This window comes from Crotalus tigris, unplaced genomic scaffold, assembly GCF_016545835.1.
Source record: "Crotalus tigris isolate CLP2741 ecotype Arizona unplaced genomic scaffold, ASM1654583v1 scf7180000023625.2024221, whole genome shotgun sequence".
Classification (NCBI taxonomy): domain Eukaryota; kingdom Metazoa; phylum Chordata; class Lepidosauria; order Squamata; family Viperidae; genus Crotalus; species Crotalus tigris.
This window is the reverse complement of record NW_024100087.1, coordinates 1,090,641-1,113,246: the sequence shown is the minus strand read 5'-3', so window position 1 is coordinate 1,113,246 and position 22,606 is coordinate 1,090,641. Positions and strand designations below refer to the sequence as shown.

The 22,606-nt window shown below is 37.0% G+C and overlaps 1 protein-coding gene across 13 annotated transcripts in view; it reads right to left on the bottom strand.

Moving 5' to 3' along the window:
- KIAA1109 (KIAA1109 ortholog) overlaps positions 1-22,606 on the bottom strand; it is a 170,416-nt gene that overhangs the window by 125,644 nt on the left and 22,166 nt on the right. For all 13 annotated transcript variants that reach the window (XR_005553814.1, XM_039320216.1, XM_039320218.1 and 10 more), the window contains 11 exons: positions 20,154-20,340; positions 14,897-14,978; positions 14,410-14,603; positions 13,410-13,489; positions 8,850-9,000; positions 7,123-7,279; positions 5,466-5,544; positions 4,666-4,757; positions 3,473-3,590; positions 3,217-3,372; positions 455-552 (listed from right to left, as the gene is read on the bottom strand). Coding sequence is in view for 12 of the 13 variants with exons in the window: in XM_039320216.1 (XP_039176150.1) it covers positions 455-552; positions 3,217-3,372; positions 3,473-3,590; positions 4,666-4,757; positions 5,466-5,544; positions 7,123-7,279; positions 8,850-9,000; positions 13,410-13,489; positions 14,410-14,603; positions 14,897-14,978; positions 20,154-20,340 (1,394 nt within the window). In the remaining variant the exon portion in view is untranslated. The remainder of the gene's footprint in view (positions 1-454; positions 553-3,216; positions 3,373-3,472; positions 3,591-4,665; positions 4,758-5,465; positions 5,545-7,122; positions 7,280-8,849; positions 9,001-13,409; positions 13,490-14,409; positions 14,604-14,896; positions 14,979-20,153; positions 20,341-22,606) is intronic.

Here is a 22,606-nt window from a genome sequence, read left to right as displayed (position 1 = left end):
TGTACAGAACCGAATAAACTACCTATAGTCCCAAATGTCAACCACTTATATTTGATTTGAATTTCAAGATTACAAATGTTACTGTATCTATATATTTAAGGGTAAGATTAATGGCACAAATACTGAACCGATATAAAATTATAATAGTTTATAAAACCATTTTAGGAAGATATTAGAAGATGAATGACCAATGTGTTTTTGATGTGGGCTGCCTTATAAATCCAGTAATAAAAAAATTGAAACAAAGAGAAAATTGACAGCATGTACTCAAGCAGGATATGAACAACATCTGAGCCATAATTTTCTTTGCTCCTGCTAGAAATCATTGTTCATGTTCTTCAGATCCTGCTTGAATACATGCTGTCAATTTTCCCTTTTCCCCCCAATTTATTTATTTTTTGTTTTATTATAGAAACAAATGCAATTTATTCTGAAGATAAAGTTATCAACTTACCCTTAAAGAGAATCTAGTACTGCATGTAACTGGAACAAAGTCAAGAAAAGGCAAAGAGAAAACTATGTTTAATGTTTCTCCACAGGCAGCCACATAAACTAAAAGAGAACAGGAGGAAAAAATTGAGTATAAATTAATCATAAAAATATTTCTTTTATCAAAATGACACTATAAAGACAATTTACAATTCTGTAAGCACATTAAAAAGTGTTTCAGTATGCTTCTTAACACACTTAAGTATATTAAACTACTTAAGTACTTATTAAAAACAAGAGCACTAGAATTTCTCTGCAATCATTTTCAAAAAAAGGTTTATCATCTGTTAGAATGCTCATCTGGAAAATTAAGAAAAAATGCAGGAGAAGCCTAGCTCTCCAAGTAGTGGAACTAAGAAACAAGCTTTACATCAATTAACTAGCAGCACTTGGGTTGCAGGCTCTTCCAGGCTCTTCCGCCAGTCTTGCCTTGCCTTGCAATGCCTCGATCCAGGTTCAATGCCGGTTTCTGCTCTCCGCACACACAAACACAGCTAGTTTTTCTCACCAAAGTGGTACCAATTTAGCTACTCACAGTATTGCATGCTTTTGAACTCCTGGGTGAGCAAGAACAAGCGACAGTAGCTCATTCCATCTCACAGAGCCAGGCTCAAACTGCTGGAGTGCAGACCATTTCTGGCCAACAATTCCTGTGTCATTAAGCCATTGCACCACCACATCTCCCAATCATCAATCACTGATAATATATATGGCACAATGTCTCAGTGGGTAAAGATGCTGACTTCTTCAGCTGGAGAGCTGATAGCTTGAGTTTGAGACCCAAGCTCCACACAACGAGATGAGCTCCCATTACTTGCCTTACCTCTTGCTCATCTAGCAGTTAAATGCAAGTAAATTAATAGGTACAACTTTGGTGGAAGGCAACAGCATTCTGTGCATCTTTGACATATAGCCATGCTGGCCACATGATTATGAAAACTGTCTTCAGACAACACTGGCTCTCTCAGCCAAGAAACGGAAATCATGTTTGTGTGTGTGTAGCTCTATCTATCTATCTATCTATCTATCTATCTATCTATCTATCTATCTATCTATCTATCTATCCATCTATCTATCAATCATATGTGGACAGTACAATAAAAAATAAAATACCACTATAATATCGAGCCATAAAATTGCAATGGAATAGATGTTATAATTCAGTATCTAAGGAAGCTAATCATGTAACTGCTTTTGCCATGACCGCAATGAGATCATCCCAGGTGCCTTGAAATTTCCTGAGGAGACATTCTTGAACTATAAATGTTATAGTTTGTTCCGGTGCACCACAGTCATGTTGCGAGCTCTCAGCAATTCCCCGTTTAAAGACCTTTGCCTTAGTTCTGGCATGGCTGACCTGATTCCACTGAGGTGCCACTACACTAAATGTTTTTACCTGTTCCCACAATTTTCCTAATCAAGTTGTTTCTGGTTTTCAATATTTGACCGATTACTTCAAAGTGTTTTCCAAATATAAGGGATCAATCAAGATTATATTATTCAGAAATATTTTGGATGGCAGTTGTGTTTTATCCTCCTTCCACAAAAAGAAATGTTTAACTCTTTTTTTGCTGTACGATTTCTTAGATGGAAGGCCTATACTTCAGTTTTATTTGGGTTAGAGCATAGCTTCCACTTCTCATAATACTGTATTAGTTTAATTTTTCTATGTAGGAGTTGCAATCATATATAATACAAAAAATCCTTTATTATTATGGGAAGTGGAAGGCAGGCAATACCTGTGTGCTTTGAACATATTGTAGTAGATGGATGAAGACTTGTGCCTCTTGAACAGAAATATTTTGTGTACAAACACTGAATTACACAATGAGAAAGAGGCATCTTAGACATTTGTTTCTGTTTCTGTTCATTTGAAGGGAGAGGGACAATGAATGGACTAGAAGTAGGACCCAGTCTCTTTCCCTCTATCCAACTGACCTCTCTTGTGCTCTCCTCACTGTGAAGAGAAATACTGTAGGCAGCTGTTCTGTCTCATTCAGTAATTACACAGTATGCCAAATGACTACTTCTGGCATTGCAAAAATTACATTTGTACCTGACTTCATCTTTGTGGGAGTCGTTTCACTTCTATTTTTATTTACATTAAAAGCAAATACATGTAATATATTTTAAGAATGTTCCTTTTAGTCCATTCTTGTCTTTGTGGTTATTACAACCTTTTTTCAGTGGTAAAATGTTTTAAATACAGTAAATACCTGTTTAACAGACTGCATTCCCAGCTTGAGACTATCCTGATTTAAAATTTACTGAATCAGAAAATACACAAGAGGAATTGCCATTTTAAAAATACTGCTATCTTGTATATTGTTAAATCATTATAGTTCTTTCTTCTGTACAATTTTGGGCTTTTTTACAGTCCCTTTGAGAAAAGAACACATTTCTAAAGTGCGTGTGAAATTTAAATCATCTTAGTGCAAAACATATTTTCCTTTATGGAATATTCTTTATTGATAATACAAATCTAGTAATTGTTAAAAATGGAATCTGTTTGCATGCTAGTGACAGTTCTTTCATTGCACATTTCCCAGCCTATTACAATAACAAAGATTCAAAAGGACCTGGAATCATTTTCAGGTTACATGCTGTTTATTTAAATACAGTTGGGTCTTTTGGATAATTATAACAATGTATTACTGTATAAATATGTATTACTGCTCAAATAGCTATAAAAAGAAATTTAGTATGCATAAAACATAGAGTTCTCACCATTTTCCTGTTGCTTTGTAGAACAATCAATCCAATTGTGCTGATTTGCAGACCAAATCATTTCAAATTGATGAAACATCACTTTAAAATTCCATGTATAGGGAACAAATGAATAGATATCAGGAGAACTGTCACCACACCAATCTTCAATCAAATCTAAAAATTAAGAGAATAAGTTGCTTCAGTGGGTGATAGAATATTATCATGCTGACAATGATATAATTGAAAATTACAAATTATATATGATCCAGAATACCTGTAAAGAAGTTTTTTTGCGCATATATGAAATGGTAAGTAGCTTTATATACTTCAACTTCAGTCTGCCAGAGTTGTGGCATGTTCCATGTTCGATGATAAAAGGCATTAATGTGAAACTAAAAATATATATATATAAAATAGATATTGTTAACAATGTACAATTCCCCAAAAACTGTAACAGCAAAAATAAAACAGAGAGCCATATAACTCCTGTTTATTAACTTACAAATCCTTCTGCTAATTACTCATATACAAAACCATCTAGCTGAAAATTACCAAATGCTTTGATAACAAATATGTTGAAAGCTTTGCCCTCAGAGATTTCCTTCTGTAACTAACCCACTGACCAGTGATTTTTATTTTGTAAGGATTGCAATTATTTTGAGGTGACTACATAAAGTTTTTTAGTTCCACCCATGAAAGACGTCTGACTGTTCAGGAAGCACAAAATGATTGTAACAGGCAACATGGCATGTTTAATCTCTCAATAAAAGTTCAATTGAAGTATTTACCATATTTTTCCGTGTATAAAATGCTATTTTTTCCTGCAAACACCCTGTTCAAAAATCAGGTGCGTCTTATACAAGTGCAATGTCTTCTACATGGAAAAATAATGGTAACCTCCACAGCCCAGGGAATGTCTGTGTGGATTGTCATACTGCCTGGTGCAGGTGTCAAGCCCATGGGCTTGCCACTAACGGGAGGAGGGAGGGGGCAAGATCGTCGGCCAGCCGAACTTCCGGATTTGCCGGCTCAGCTGTTTGGTGCTCCACCTAACAGCTGATCGGCGCAGAGAAACTCGCATGCCAGAGCGTCTTATACAAGGCTGCGTCTTATAGATGGAAAAATATGGTATGCTTGAATACTAAGCAAAAATCCACAAGCAGAAGAGTCAAATCATTAGTCCTCCTGACAGCATTTCTAGTCTATCCTGATGAGACTGCAGGTAAATCTGCAACAGGCTCCTCCTCAGGTTTGAGTTACTGAGAGTAAAAACAAAAAAACCTTACTTCATTTGTCAAATTTAGGAAAATATCTCATCTTTGATGTGTTTTTCCTTACGATTATTATTCAAGATAATACAGTTATCATATATATTGTTCAGATATTTACAATCGCTTGGACCTGCTGTTGAAGTAATTTGAAAGCAAATACAACAGAAATTATTCTGAAAATATGCACATTACTTACAGCTAACATTTCTGCTTCTAAGAGAGTCCGGAACTGCATGCTACTGGTAGCATCTATATGTAAAAGTTGTCCTTTAATAGTGGGAGAGTAGCCTAGTAAACAGAATAAATCTTTATTTTAGGATTATGTTTCTCTTCAAATGCATCAAAAAAGTTAAAACAAATTGCCTTTTACAATGGTGTATTTCTCTTCAATGGCGATCTTTAAAGGTAGCCCATTCCAAAATGCTGTAGCAGATCAACACTGAGTAGAGAACTGGATAAGTTGGCATTTGAAGTCCCTTCCAACTTCATGATTTGAGGAAGTACCTATTTTCTAAAGTTATTTCATACATACTACCAGTAGTAAATATATAACAGGAACTGAACCAATTTAAAAATAAACATTTTGGATCAAATGTCTATTTTTAATAAAGGGATGTGAATATTACAGATACATTGTCAATACAACTCTTTGTAGAAAGTTTTAAGAAATATATAAGAAATATTTATAACAGAGAAAGGCAAACCTAGTCATATCTTGAATCATCAAAATTTTTAGAATTATATTTTCAGTATTCACCACATAGCTTACCCTATGGACAGAAAACTTGAATCCAATCAGTCTAACTATATTGATAGACTAATATTTAATCAAATTCCATAAAATAGAAAATAATACACAGCAAGCTTTCTATATTAATATGTGTTGAGATATATTAAGAAACACCAAGTTTTTAGAAATGCTAGTCAATATGTAAGGGCCACTACTTCAATATAGTTTACCAGGAAGAGTAGAAAATTATTTTTATTTCAACATACCATTTTCAGTGACAGTCATGGGAATATTAACTTCCAAATAAGAACCTGCTCCAACATTTACATGTACTGCATTAGTTTCCTACCAACAAAATTCAGAATTAGTTCAATTAGTTTTATTAACATGATGTCTTGTTTCAATCCACTATTCACCATATGTTAACGGCTAAGATTAAGAAAAGTAAATATAGCACAAATGATTACAAATAAGATTTAAAATTAGGAATAGAAAGAAAAGAGAAAAAAATACTGTATCTATTGAGTGCAAATCAGAGCTGTACATATCAGAGCTGTAAAACAGAATGAACAGACAAAAACCTGGAAAAAAGCAATAGTAAACCATTCCATACTCTTCCAACAAAACTGAATGCGTATACTGTGTTTCCCCAAAAATAAGAGCCATCCAGAAAATAAGTCCTAGCATATTTCGGGATGCTCATAATATAAGACCCACCCCCAAAATAAGCCACAATTAAGATCATCAGCCAGACAGATGCATTTAGTACCGTATTTCCCTGAAAATAAGACCTAACCAGAAAATAAGCCCTAATGCAGGGGTGTCAAACTCAATTTCATTGAGGGCAACATCAGCATTGCGGTTGCCCTCAGGGGGCTGGGTGGGTGTGGCCAGGGTGGGTGCGGCCTACTGGGTGAGCGTGGATGAAGGGGTGTGGCCTACAGGGTGGGTGTGGCCAGCTCTACATTGTTCGCGTCAAGGGTGCCTGTGGCGGCCTGGGTAGGAATGGGATAGATCTGAGGGTCTCTGGCAGAAGGGGGTGGGACCAGGGCAAGTGCCAAGGCATGGTCTATTGGAGGAGCCTCATTGTTCCTCTCAGGCCATGCAGGGTGGGGCTTATGGAGCTAAGACTGAATGCGTTTCAGCATAGATGGCCACCACAAAATTGTACATTGGCTCCCAGCTGGCCACTATTTCCAGGATGGCTTCACAGGCCACGAAACCACTTCGTGGGCCGCATCCGGCCCCCGGGCCTTTTGTTTGACATGTCTGCCCTCATGTGTCTTTTGGAGCAAAAATTAATATAAGACCTGGTCTTATTTTTGGAGAAACACGGTATATCTCTTTATATGTGTGTGTGCATATGTATCTATGAGTATATATACCATATGTGTATCTGTGTGTACGTGTGTGTGTGTGTGTATTCTTCACGTAATCACCAAGAATCAAATTCAGTTTATCATTCTGTCTAACAAACAAAATTCTTAAATGAATGAGTTCTTCCTATAGTATGGCAGATTTAAAGAAAATCTTGTTTTCTTATAATATGGATTAACATTATGGGAAACTAGAGAGTAGATATTTGTCTTTATGTTTGTCTATTTGTGTGTCTCTCTGTGTATCTGTCTGTGTGAATGTTTATTCTGCTCTGACAGCAACATCCTGGGTGCAGAAAAATATATTTTTGATCAAAATTAAAAATACAGATTTGTTGAGGAATACATAAAAACACAATGCTCAAATATGAAGAAATGCTTAACTACAGTTTTCCCTTAAGACTTTTTGTATTGTACTATTTTTAGTATTTCCAAAAATAAATTATAAGGTATATAAATATTTATTTAAAAAATTGAGAAATAATACATGTGTTACAAACAACTAGGATTAATTTCCCACGCTTCTAGCTAAGTTATATTTATTTACCCTATTTTTTGTAAAGAGCAAGTCAATAGTAGCATCTGCAATAATATTCATACGTAGCTCAAAAGCAAGGATCTGTCTTGGCTTCCCAGGAACTGGAACTTCTGTAACTTTCATTACTTGATAATCGGGTGGGAAAAAAAATTTCCACAAACAATCCCTAAAAGAAAAATCCAAAGAGTAAGTTATACTAAAATAAATGTCAGTCATTTATGAATATTTTCTGTAGTATATATATACAAGGGCAACACTGATGATTTAGATTCTCTATATCAGAGCTCCCCAATCTTTCCGGTTGGTGACCCAGAGGGAAAGGGGGGAGCAGGGAAATGTGTGTGTGTGTGCCTCCGTGCACACCTGCACAGGCAGGTGCGCACATGATGAGGCACTAACACCCACATGCATGCATGAATGAGCCACAGGCGCTGCACCTGCACAAATTGACTAGTGCCCACGTGCCTGCACAAACGGGGCCGCTAGCCTGCGTGGCGGTGCTAGCATGAGTGGGGGGGGGGGGTGCGTGCACACGTGCACGTACTCACCAGCCATTCCCAGGGATGGATGGATGCATGGATGGATGGACGGATGAATGAGCCAAGTTTCATGCATCCTCATCCAGCACTGAATCTCTATATACTACTAAAATTCCCCTTTGTGTATAACCTTTAATTGGGTGAAATAGTATATTGTAAGGCAAAGGTATATTGAATCAAGGTACTTGAAATGGGGCTAACTATGGAATACTTTCAAAATCCAGGACTCATGACTCCCATGGAATTAAAATTCAGCAAATTTTATAAAACATTTTATGACACAATAAAATTTTTATAAAGCATTTCTTGTGGTCAACTTCTGATGTCTGACTGTGCTATAGAGTTCTGCATGAATTATTTTTAAGGCAGATACATCTTTGAGTATCTTCCTGAATAATAATAATAACAACAACAACAATAACAACAACAACTTTATTGTCACTTTGAATATACGCCAATCAGCATACGTCAAAATAAAATTTCGATGCATACAGCTCTCAAAGGGTCACCACCTCCGATATACACTCCTTGTTCGCGGCCAGCTCAAGTCCATTTTAGTCTCTAGGGAGCGAACGATGGCAAATAGGACAGATGGAAACAGAGCTCCATGTGGATTAGCCCTCAAATTAGCTTGTATTCCTGCACGACAACCTCGCCTCCTTTCCTTTTTCTAATACTGTCTCTTCCACCTTTTCCTTAAAGAGGCCTTGCTTCTTTTCGCCCCTGGAGCATGCTGCCGCCACCGCCAACTCCTCCAAAAGCCTCTCTCTCTTCCTCTGGGCCTGCCGACAGACTCATCCAGTTCCTTCGCTCCATAAGCCCCGGGACCTCTCCTCCTCTGTCTCCTTCAGAAACAGCCCTGATTTGCAATAGAATCCGTCGCTGGGCCAGCAGACAGATCTTGCTGCCGGCAGAACAATTTCAAACAGCGCCAATGACTTTTAATCATCTCACCAACAGTTCCGAAACAGCTAAAAACTCACCATGCCAGCAAAGATTGTCAGTTGAATGTTAGCTTAGTCCCACTATGTTGCTCAAACACATTAAAACCTTCCCGATCATGTGGCCTATATCCCTTATATCCCTCCCAAAACCTTTCATTTTCGAGAGCCAATGCAGCCACAGCCGATCCAGATACCACCATCTTAGAAATTTAAAGAATTTTAAAGAACTTTTCCAATTCATTAGAAGCCTTACCTTTTCCGGTCAACCCATGGTCCATAATTAAAATCTGTTCCTTTGCCACAAACAATATCTAATCCCCAGCATGGTGGTAGGTCTTGCAATTTGCTATCTTCATTACTTGTCTCTCCCTCATTACTTTCGTCAGTTTCTTCTGGTACAAGACCTGTATTTTGGAAAACAGTCCCCTCCATAATGTATATTCAAAGAACTCATAACTGGAAGGCTCAATTAACAGATCATAAAACCAAGTACATAAAAGACTAACAGAAATTTCACAAGCCTACTAAAGTTAAAAATCAGAAATATACAGATACTACCAAAAATTCTAACAAAATAAGCTGAAATATTTTGTACTGACCTTGAATGTTAAGAAACTTAAGAATTTAGTCAGTAAAATCAAGAATTTGCCAGAATGATGATAGTCAATATTTACCTAAATGCAGTACAGGTAGTCTTCTCTCTCAATAATAATAATAGTAAAGTTGGAAGGGACCTTGGAGGTCATCTAGTCCAACCCCCTGCTCGGGCAGGGAACCCTACACCATTTCGGACAAATGGCTGTCCAGTCTCTTCTTAAAAACTTCCAGTGTTGGAGCATTTACTTGTTCTGGAGGCAAGCTGTTCCACTGATTAATTGTTCTCACTGTCAGGAAGTTTCTCCTTAGTTCTAGGTTGCTTCTCTCCTTGATTAGTTTCCATCCATTGCTTCTTGTCCTGCCTTCAGGTGCTTTGGAAAATAGCTTAATTCCCTCTTCTTTATGGCAGCCCCTGAGATATTGGAATACTGCTATCATGTCCCCCCTTGTCCTTCTCTTCGTTAAACTAGACATACCCAATTCTCGCAACCGTTCCTTATATGTTTTAGCCTCCAGTCCCCTAATCATCTTTGTTGCTCTTCTCTGTACTCTTTCTAGAGTCTCAACATCTTTTTTACATCGTGGTGACCAAAACTGGATGCAGTATTCCAAGTGTGGCCTTACCAAGGCATTGAAGAGTGGTATTAATACTTCACGTGATCTTGATTCTATCCCTCTGTTAATGCAGCCTAGCACTGTGTTGGCCTTTTTGGCAGCTGCAGCACACTGCTGGCTCATATTTAAGTGATTGTCTACTAGGACTCCGAGGTCCCTCTCACAGTTACTACTATTGAGCATGGTGCCACCTATGCTGTACTTGTGCATTTGGTTTTTCTTGCCTAAATGTAGAACCTTGCTTTTTTCACCATTGAATTTCATTTTGTTAGTTAGTGCCCAGTGTTCAAGTCTGTCCAGATCCTTCTGTACCTGAAGCCTGTCTTCTGGAGTGTTGGCTATTCCTGCCAGCTTGGTGTCATCTGCAAATTTGATGAGTTCCCCATCTATCCCTTCATCCAAATCGTTGATGAAGATGTTGAAGAGTACTGGGCCCAGAACAGAGCCCTGGGGCACCCCACTACACACTTTCCTCCATATAGATGCAGTTCCATTGAGGACCACACGCTGAGTACGGCCAGTCAGCCAGCTACGGATCCATCTGGTGGTGGTTCTGTCTACCCCACATTTTTCTATCTTGTCAAGTAGTAGGTTGTGATCTACTTTATCAAATGCCTTACTGAAGTCCAAGTAAATTATGTCCACAGCATTCCTCTGATCCACTAATTTTGTCACTTGGTCAAAGAATGCAATAAGATTTGTCTGGCATGATCTATTTTTGACAAACCCATGTTGGCTTTTAGTAATGACTTTGTTTGCCTCTAGGTGTTCGTTGATTCGTTGTTTGATTATCTTTTCCAGGATCTTCCCAGGTATTGAGGTCAGGCTGATAGGTCTGTAATTTCCTGGATCCATTTTTTTTCCTTTTTTGAGGATGGGAACTACATCAGCTCTTTTCCAGTCCTCTGGTAGTTCCCCTGTGTTCCAGGATCTTTGAAAAATATAGTTCAGTGGCTCCGATATCACATCTGCCAGTTCTTTGAGAACTCTGGGGTGTAATCCATCTGGTCCTGGCGATTTGAACTCATCTAGGCTGGACAGGTGCTCCCTAACCATTTTCTTGCCTATCTTAACTTGTGTTTCTGTTTTGTTTTTTATGGCACTATTTTTGATAGGTTGGTCTGTTTTTTCCCTTTGTGTAAAGACAGATGCAAAAAATGAGTTAAATAGTTCTGCTTTCTCCCTGTTGCTTGTCACCTTCTTGCCACTTCCACCCACTAATGGACCAATCGTTTCCTTCACTTTTTTCTTGTTTTTTACATGTTGAAAGAAGCTTTTTTTGTTATTTTTGACTTTGGTCGCAAGCCTTAGTTCATTTTGAGCCTTGGCTTTCTTCACTTCATCTTTGCAGGCTCGGGCTATTTGCTGATATTCTGACTTAGTTATGTTCCCCTCTTTCCACTTTCTGTACTTGTCCTTTTTATCTTTCAATTTGTCAGAGAGTTCTTTATGCAGCCATGCTGGTTTCTTTTGAGAGCTGTTATTTTTCCTCTTTGTTGGTATTGTGCTAGACTGTGCTTTTATTATCTCATTTTTCAAAATTTCCCAAGCTTCTTGAGTTGTTTTCCCCTTGAGGATTCTCATCCATGGAATCCTTCCCAAGCCCTCTCTAAGTTTATTGAAATTAGCTCTCTTGAAGTCCAAGACTCTAGTTTGACTGTGTTCTATTGCTTGTGCTTCTATAATGTTGAATTCTAATATTGCATGATCACTTCCTCCCAGGGTTCCTATGGCTTCAACACCGTCTATCATTTCATCTCTGTTAGTGAGAATTAGATCCAAAATGGCTAATCCCCTAGTTCCCTTCTCTACTTTTTGGGAGACAAAGTTGTCTGCTAGGTTTGCCAGGAACCTGTTTGATCTTCCACTTGGTGCGGAGTTTGTCTCCCAGTTGATGTCAGGGTAGTTAAAGTCCCCCATTACTATTGTGGTGTGCTTCCTACATACCTTAGTTAGCTGACTAGCAAAAAGTCCTCAACTTACAATCACAATCAAGTCCAAAACATCTGTTGCCAAGTGAAACATTTGTTAAGTGAATTTTGCCCACTCTATGACCTTTCTTGCCACAGTTGTTAAGTGAATCACTGCAGCTGTTAAGTTATTAACAGGTTTGTTAAGTGAATCTTGTTTCCCCATTGACTTTGCTTGTCAGAAGGTGATCACATGACCCTGGGACACTGCAACCATCATAAATATGAATCAGTAGCAAAGTGTCTGAATTTTGATCACGTGACCCTGGGGATGCTGCAGTGGTCATGTGAAAAATGGTTGTAAGTCACTTCTTTCAGTGCCGTTGTAACTCTGAACAGTCACTAAATGAACTGTGGCAAGTCAAGGATTACCTGTATTTTTCTATGTTGGTTAGTATTTTCCAGCTGTAAAAAAGCTAAGGCAAAAAGCAAAAGAGAAAACCTGGAGGCCTCACACTGTAGCTATATCAAATCTCACTCTTCTTGAAACCTAGATCTTTTACCCAAGAAATCCTACAATTAAACAGTCTTGAAATATGGACATGCAATCCAATTTCAGATGTATACTTTTAAAACTTTTCTAAGTGCTTAGTATATATCACATGTTGGCTAAGCCTATTTCAGTAGCTATTAACATACTGAGTTGGTGGGTTCAGATAAAGCAATGCAATAATAGTAAATTTAAAGCCAGATCAACACTTTTCCTATTTATTGAAAAAGTCATGCATTCTACATCTGGTCATGCAAATAAGAGATTTGCAGGAACAAAGTTATTTTGTTTCTCAATTTTTTTGCTAATATTTCTATCAAACAATTCCTGACATTTTACATTAGCAAATGCGATACCTAATCTGATAACGACATAATTATAATCATTTTTAGAGGGCTGATTTTTTTAGGGAAAAAACAGCTGATGGCTTGGGCTGGTGAGCTAATTTATTTAAGATTAGCTAGTAAACTAAGCAAGGTTTGAAATTTGCAGTTCATTCTCACAATCACTGCACAGCAGCAACTCAAATAATTTGATGATTCAAAGTTACTTGTTCAATAATTATAGGCCATTAATAACAGCTCTATAGCTATTTAGGATAGAGTCAAACTGGGTATCAACCCAAGACATTTTTTTGAAGTTAAAAAGGAAGACTAGATAGAATCAAAATGAGCAGAGGTACTCTTTGTAAAAGGGAAAGGTTAACTATTCTAGGGATCTTCCTAGTTCAGTGGTTCTCAACCTGTGGGTCGGGACCACATTTGGAGTCGAACGACCATTTCACAAGGGTCGCCAAACAATGCAGTCCGCCATTTTTTCCCCCTTTTCCTTAGCTGTGCTACTCCCTTTTATTCTATTAGCTTTTGAAAGCCAATAGAATAGACTCTCTTGAATAGAGTCTAATTCTATTGGCTTTCAAAAGCCAATAGGAATTGCCCAGGCTGTCTCTGCCCTGCTGAGCCCGCCAAAAGTCCCATTCTGCAAACGGTGCTGCACCAGTTGAGTAGTCCTCGACTTACGATCGGCTGGGGGTGGCGGCATTAAAAAGGTTGAGAACCACTGTTCTAGTTCAAAACATTGAAAATAAACCCTAAGATCTTGCAAATTGTTATTACACTTAAATGGGAAGATTCACACTTACCAGGTTCATCCATATAGTAATAGATGTCAACATCATTTGATTGCATCACAACAAAACCTTCTCCCATTAATCTTGGAGGCCTGTTATAAAAGAAATAAAAAAGGAAAAGGAAAAATGTAAACATTGCATTTATCAATGGAATTCAATATGTCAGTCTTTAAGAAGACTGCCTCAAGACCTCATGAAAATGTCTAACTATTACGTTAAATTATAGACTTTGTTTTTCTATGTTTTTCTATGTTGTAGAAAAGTCACTTAAAAACTTTAAAAAGATTTTAAGGCAATATAAAAAAATCTGTATTTTTCTTATGCTCAAACTGATCCAAAGCATTGTTGCCCAATTCATCAATAGTAACATATTAATACACATATTAACATTTTCTAGTATTAACTAAATGTTGAATTAAAAATATTTATTTTGTTTCAAAATAAGGGTTTTAATCTAATTATTTGAAAGCATACATTTTTAAACTATAACATGATAAATCTCCTAAAATTATTGGATTGAGGTAGAGAAAGTTGCTGTAGCCAAACCAAACTTTTAACTGAAAAACTTTCACAATATAATTTAAATATGTTGGTTTTAATTTTTTCTTTAAAAGTTCTATCCTGACCTATATTTCCATCATTTATTAATAGTTTCCTATTAAAATAGAATATAGATGCACTCTGAGAGTATATAGCACTATTCTTTTAAACAACATGCTCTGGCCATGATAATAAATATTTGGTTGTAATTATCCTCTGCAAGGAGATAATCTGGAAATTAACCATCAAAAAATCAAAATCATGAGTTTTGCTAGGAAACCAAAGACTTATGCCTAGCATATAGACATGTACTCAATCAGGCAGGTCTCATTCCTCTATAACTATGTCATTTTATACAGACAACCATGACACTTCCTTAGAATTGTAAATTATTAAGATTCCTCCATTCCCAAATGATTGGATACCCACCACTATATTATATATTCTATGGTTTTAACTTATAATTACTTACTCATCATTTTGAAGACCAACATATCTTGGACTTGGAACAAGCATAACTCTCACATTTTCCAGTTTGCCTTTTACAATATGCATAAACTGATCCAGATGGCTTGAAGGTGGCTTTGTGGTATAAATTAAGGAAGCATCATCAAAGTTAATACATAGAGTCTGAGGCAGATAATGATTTCCAAACGCTAAGCGACCCTAATTTAAAAGAAAAATAACCACATGTTAACTCTTAATACTTTGGTAGCAAGACATTCTTTTTAAACAATTTTACTTATCATTTTAAACAAACCATATATATCACCTATAGAAATACATATGAAAGCATGTGCGCATGCACACACAAACACACACACATATTTGAATCATGTCAACTAAACAATGCTTTTAAGATCAAAATGAAATGTTATAATGACTACTGAAGAAAGTGATCTTCAAAAACCAGAGAAAATCTAAAATGCAGATAGATGATCAGGATCTTTTTTACTTACCGTGCTAACACTGACTTTAATTACAGGAATAAGAGATCTCCATGAAGATGAGGGATCATAAGAATCACTTTTTACTTTAACACTGAAGGAAAAACAAGTGAAATTTACACACTGAACAATAAAAAATAGAAGCCCTAAAGTTACATGCAAATCAACTCATTAAGAAAATGGAACAAAACTTCATGTTCAGAGGACTGCAGTCCTATTTCAAAAAAACACAATACTTGCAAAACATATATTTAAAAAGCTAAATGAATATAACAAAGTGCTATAGTATAATTTATGATAATTACCTTAAACATTCCCACCATGCATCCTTGCTGCTATCTTATGTTAATAATCACGTACATTTACATAAGTGTAATTGGTATGGCTCAGGTTCCACTATTCAGGTGACTGGAGTAGCCTATAAGTGTGGTCCTAAAAAAAACTGTTCATGTTTCAATTTGAAATTCCACCTAAGGGAGAAATATGATTTGGGGTAATGGTAGTACGATAACCTTTATTGTGAGTATATCTGAACCTGCTCTAGCAAATTGACACATTAAAATATGTAACTTAAATGTTATATATTTAGTGTCCAGGGATGAAGAATTTAGTCCTGTGAATGCTGATAGACATTATTCATGTTTCCAAAATGGTATATGGCAGTGATTCTCAATCTGTGAGTCAGGACCCCATTTGGGGTCGAATGACCATTTCACGGGGGTCACCAAACAACGCAGTCCGCCATTTTTTCCCCTTTTCCTTAGCTGTGCTACTCCCTTTTATTCTATTGGCTTTTGAAAGCCAATAGAATAGACTCTCTTGAATAGAGTCTAATTCTATTGGCTTTCAAAAGCCAACAGGAATTGTCCAGGCTGTCTCTGCCCTGCTGAGCCCACCAAAAGTTCCATTCTGCAAACAGTGCTACACCAGTTGAGTAGTCCTCGACTTATGACCGGTTGAGTAGTCCTCGACTTACGACCGGTTGGGGGGTCGCAGCGTTAAAAAGGTTGAGAGCCACTGGTATATGGGCTGGAACTTAATACCAATAAAAATTGTCTTTTAAATGTTCTAATACAATTTTAAATTCAAAAACATATCAAACTATGTTCTAAAACCTACACCTTCACAAAAGGTTGTGTCCCTTTACAGAAAACACACTTCATAAATACTTTTAAAATATTTTGTGTGATTTGTTTATAGAATGGAATGGGGTGGAGTGGGGTAGAAGTGGAGGTGGGATGGGATAGGACAGGACAGGATAAGACAGCTTTGTTTGGCCAAATGTGATCAGACACACAAGAAATTTGTCTCTAGTGCAAAAGCTTTCGGTGTACATGCAAAGCAACAGAATAATAATCATAATCATAATAATACCAATAAGAAGTGGTAGTAAAGGAGATAGCAAGGATTATAATATACTACAACCAGACTACATGGGTGAATATACATAGACATTAGATAGATCTGTGAGAATTAGGTATTCAGCAGAGTGACTCTTCCTGTGTCTAGTTGTTTTGGCATACAATGCCCTATAGCAGCATCCCAAGGGGAAGAACTGAAACAATTTATGTCCAGGATATGAAGGATTTGTAGATATTTTCTCAGCCCTCCTTCTGACCTGCACAATATACAGGTCTTCTACGGAAGCAGACTGGTTGCAATTGTTCTTTCTGCTGTCCTATCATTTGGAACCTGTACCTGTCCTGTTTGGTTGCTGTACCAAACCAGGCCGTTTTAGAAGTACAAATGACAAGTTCAATAATTCCTGTATAAAATTATATCAGCACTCCTGGGGCAGTCTAAACTTCCTGAGCTGACACAAGAACATTCTTTGTTGTGCCTTTTTAATGATGATTCTAATGTTAGGTGTCCATTTCAAGACCTGGGAGATTATAGAACCTCAAAACTTGAACGACTCTACTGCTGATATTGTGCTGTCGAACATAGTAATAGAAGGGCTTCTCCTAAAATCCACTCTCATGTCTACAGTTTTAAGCATGTACAGCTCCAGATTGTTCAGCTGGGCCAGTTGTTCAATCCCCCATCTATATGCAGACTCATCACCATCTCAAACAAGGCCAATAACTGTGGTATCATCTGCAAACTCCAGTAATTTAACAGATGGAGCTGTAGAGATGCAGTCACTGATATAGAGAAGAGCAATGGAGAGAGCACGCAGCTGAGAGATGCCTGTACTAGGTCTAATTTTCCCTAGCTTCACCTATTGCTTCCTATCTGTCAAAAAGCTAATAATCACTCACACACACACCTTAAGTATGGACAGGCACATTTAGCTGAATCAGTTTAGAGTGAAGAATTTCTGTAATGATGGTACTGAATGCTGAGCTGAAGTCTTCAAAAAGGACCCATGTCTAGGTCCCCAGAGATTCAAGATGCTGCAAAAAGTAATGCAGTGCCATATTGACAGCATCATCTGCTGAGTAAACAAACTTCAAGGGGTCTAACAATGGATCCGTGATGATTTTCAGATAGGCCAACACTAACCTCTCAAAGGTCTTTATAACTACAGATGTTAAAGCAACTGGCCTATAGTCATTCAGCTCCCTGATGGAGGGTTTCAGGAAGATGATAGAGCATTTGAAGCAAGAAGGGACATAACGTATCTCCAATGATTTATTAAAGATCTGGGTAAAGATGGGGGCCAGTTATTCGGGACAGGCTTTTAAGCAAGGGTGCTTTTCCTATCTTTTAGCTATGAAACAGACTACACATTTTTCTAAGATCTATCAGAGGTGGAGGGGCAGAGGGATGGAGAAAGGTGTAAGAAATTTGGCTACTGTTGGTGTATTTGAAATGAGGAAGGTAGCAGTAGATGACAGTGATCTCCTCTCAGACCTATAGTAGAACCTACAGGTCATCTGCCAGTTGACGATTCTCTGTAGTAAAGGAGAGAGGTCTGCTGTAGCCAATGATGTTCTTCAGGCTTCTCCACACAGTTGCTGGTTCATTAGCTGACAACTGATTTTTCTCATTTCTGGAACAGTTTCTCTTTGGTATCTGATCTCCCTTGTTAATACATTCCTACCCTGACTTCACAAAAGTCTATCTCATTTCCTTAGGCCTTCTCTGAATAGAGAGCACATTGATGAATGAACTGAAAATAACAAATGAATTAGAAATACTAGTTTTATCTTCAGTAAATATCTACAAAAGATGGTGAAGTTATTATTAGAAAATTTCATATTTCAACAGGGTGCCTGCCATATGGAAAGAAAACTTGTATTAGTAGTACCTATTATTAGACCAATTATGTTTTTAAATACTGTAATAACATTTTCCCACAGATTTCCCAATTAAGAAAACAATGATTTTAAAAATAGTGATGTCTTATATAAAGCTGAATAATTAGATAATTTTCTGTGAGAGCTCTTAGGCCGGGGCAGGAAAGTATGGCCCATGCTGATTCAGGAATTCTGGGAGTTGGTCCACAAGTCATAAAGGGGCCATAATTCCCCACTTCTGTCTTAGGCCAAGTAATCCCTTGGACATTTCTCTGCTTCAACTACTGTAATTAGGCTAAAATATCAGGTAAAACAAAACAATTGCAGGCAGTTCCAGTAATCTTTTAAGAATATTTTCAACTGTATTATGCAAAACCTTTCAAATTAATTTCCTGCCTTATTTTGAAATGCTACATTGCTACATTAATTAATTTTGGCTTCAACCCATACAAGTAAGATGAGAGAGCAGAAAGATTATTTCTATTCCACTTGGGAACATTCTCCAAATGATTTTCCATGAATTAGAAAATTACCCTGAGTAGCTGCTCTATGGTGCAGGAACTGGACAGAAACTAGGTATCATCAATCCCAAGACATTCAGAAGATATCTTCAGTCTACAGGAGAAGTTTTTCAACAGCCTTATCAAGATTGATTAGGTAACATCATCTACCACCAAGCCCTCATTTCAGCATTTTCTAGATTCACAAGAAGGGAGCAATTTTCTTTGAAATATATGTATCAGTATTAAACTAAGGGGGACAACATATGTATATGTCTGTTTTGTTTTTTCTTTTTATGCACTTTTTGGGTGTCGTCTTGTTTTACTTTGTTTTGCGTTTGTATTTTTTTTTCTTTTGGGGGAGTTTGTAGTTTAATGTTTTGAATAAAATAAAAAATTGATTAAAAAATAATTTTCCAACAGCTGGCGATATTTAATGGAGGAGAGAAACAGCCAGAGCAATCAACAAATCCCTGTTTTGATGGTCCTATATGGTATATATTAGGATGGTCCCTTTTGCCAGCACCATACTTATGTCAAGACAGGGACTAGTATTAGGGGCAGCACATTTTATACTGATATAGTTTCTGCCAACTTGGAGACCAGTGGATGCATTTTAATTTGGTTAGGAGGAAAAACTGATAAAATAAGTGTTCTCCCAATCATCATCATCATCATTCCAGTCATTGTCTATCCACTGCAAGATGAAGACCTTTTCTGCATGTTTCCAATCAATGCAGTCTTGAGCTTTCTTTGCCAGTTCCTGATATCGTCATTCCATCTTGTTTTAGGTCTCTTTTGTGGATGTTTTTTGATCAAGTGGAATCCATTCTATGACTGCCTTAGTCCACCTGCCAGCCCATTTCCATTTCAATATAAATTGAAATTTATTTTTGTGCATAAAGATAAGAATTTGCATTTCCAATTCAATATAAAAGATACGAGTGGTGCAAAGACCATGGAATGATACATGCTCAGCATCACAAGACAAGATAGAAAGACCTGGACATGGATTAGAGAACAAATGAAAATATATGATGCCATCAAGACTAAAAGAATTGAAATGGAAATACTCCCAATACTTGGACATATTTTATTTAAAAGAGTGCATCTATTTACTATTTAGTTGTAGATAATGTATAAATTCCTCAACTGTAAAGCATATTACTGAACAGGCCAATTCTTTCTAAAAATCCAGTGCACTACTCAGTAGATGTAAACTAAATAATCACATGATCAAACTAAGTGTAAACCACTTTCTGTACTGTATTCAAATGTCTGGAATATTAGATGTTCCTCTAATACTGAGTTGCCATATAAAGGACTGAATGGTTAAAATGATCAGTAGCCCAATAAGGAGATATCTAATTCTTAGAACCAAAACAATGAATCAGTTTTAAAGGTTTATCACATTTTCTTTTTAAAAAATTAACTGGTAAATTTTAATCAAAATTAATCAAAATTTACTGGTAAAAAATAAAGTTAGCATCATATTCAAAGACTTATGTGAACGAACATTATCCTTACCTGTCAAGGTTTGTATGTGTTTGCTCTTGCCCATTTTCTCGTGCTTTTTCATCCTTTGTTTTTGGAGGAATTATGGTTGGTTCTAAACCAAATAATTCCTGAAGTTGTGCATAAAGATAAGAGCGGTTGTAGACATGAAATTCAAAATCATTCACCACTATATATAATCTTGTTTCTGCCTTAGGATCTATGAAATTAAATAAAAAAGAGGTATATTTCATTTAGCAAACTGATTTTTAAGAGTCAACCTCACAAACAAATGTAGAAACATATAATTACACGCATGTTATACATAAAATCATTAATTATATTCCACATACACAAGGATGACCTTCTAAAATAATTAATCAACCAATATGCATGAATAACATATCTAATTAAGTTTATAAACAATCACATGCATAATCTGTATTATCAGTCAACATTCAACAAGACCTATAACGAGTATTTCAATAGAATACTGGTTAGTAGCTTCTGTCTAGTGGTCAGCTAATAAGATAGACATAAAACATTATTAATTAAACACAAAATAGGTTTAACTATTGCTGGAATTCTCTTCAAAGACAAATAAAATGATTGGAAAAAAATACAAACACTCACAGAAGCAAAAACTAAAAATGCTCGCTGTTATTGTGAAGTCTAAATGACTTCTTTTGAATGTATATTTGCTGGCTAAGACACCCTTTGGATTTCTTGCATAGAAAAGCAAGATGCTTCTCTTTATCCTTTGTTTTTGTGTCTTTTTTATCCATTAACCCGCAATTTCTTAAATGGCTAAGAGGGAGGGAGGAGTTAAACAATTAGTTTGTAGAAGAGATATAGGCAAACAAATAAAAACAGCCAACAGATGTCACTTTCATACGTATTTTGCATACATTTTCACCTACAACCTCTTATTTGCTAAGCTACTACTGTCTGGAATGTGACAATTAGCCATAGGCACATGGCAGTGCCCACTTCACCAAGGGCCCACCACAAGCGATCCAAGGGATGAGTTCATCCTCAGCCCAATTCATAGCATGGGACAAGTAGCCGTGGGTCCCAGCAGCCAATCCACGCACCAGAGGATGGGCCTCTGCCTTCCCATTGGATGCAGTCCCATCACCTCAGCTTCCCAAAGTGGAAGAAGCAAAATAATACAACCCGCTGCGTTTTGTGCATAGAGATCGGATCAGATTTGATCAGGGTAATGATTGCAATCCCAAAATTATTAGGACTCTGAACATCACTGCCCTAATATGATCACTGAGAGGAGAGAGAAAATAAAAAATGGAAGAGGAGAAGACACCTGATATTTCTGGTTGATTTCAGTATAAAGCGTATCCTTTCTCTCCACCCCCACCCCTCCCAGTGATCACATCAGGGCAGTGATGTATTCAGAGTCCTAATAATTTGGGGGTTACAATCACTGTCCTGAGGAAATCTGATCTCATTAACTCCAAGGACAGAGAGGGAAAATTGAGAATAAATTTATTTATGGTCTAGATATCTGAAAAGAAGTAAATTGTAATTCTGTCTAAAACAATAGCGAACTCTTTAAACACCTTTTATTATAGAGAAAAGCACTTAGTTTTATAACATAGATAGAACTTAATCTTGTATAAGGAACTACTACTCATTTTTTAAAAAGAGGTGATCTTGTTTGGGAAGGAGGGAAATGTGGGGGGGAGGGGGGAGGGAAAGGAAAAGGTGAAAGAGGAGGAGACGCCTGATATTGAAATCCACCAGAAGCATCATTTTAATAAAATCAAAGAAAATGTATTGACTAGGAGAATAGTTGCATGACAGGTCAGGATTAATGGCTTATGCTTCCATTACAAGAAAACATATTTCTCTGTAAAGGCTACTGGATTCCCATTTGGGGATTGCGACATTTGTTGTGAACATCTTTCTGGACATTTTCATATGCATAACGTCATTTTGTCTAGTTCTACCTGTGGGGATGGGGTGAAGGTTGAGATTTTTTCCCCCTCTCTCCTTCTTTCTCTCTCTGAGAGAATGACTTTCTTTAATGTTTTAATTTTATTTTTGCTGACTACAATTACAGAGAATGTGCTCAGTCAGAGAAGCTTTTGGGGCATGGTTGACAGTTCCTTTTCCGAGAGAGGTCCTTCACATTGATCATGCCTCTTCCTTGGGGGCTTCATTATGCAAATGCTGAAATTGATAATTCCAAAGTGCTTCATTTCAGGTTCCTTTTCTTCTTTATAACCTGATAGGAAAGTTGACTCTAATTTCGGGACTACTTCTCGCTCAGGTATTATGCAAACTTTTCTGACATATTCTTCAGAACGCAGGAAGCCTGATCCTGAAACTGAAAACAAATTCCTGATTTCTGGACGTGCTTGGAAGGACTCTATTATTAGCCAATCTCTCCCTTTCAGAAGCACCATGAATCTCCGCCCACCTGCTGCCTTGCCACAAATCTGCAATGTTCAGCCAAGGGGCTCCCC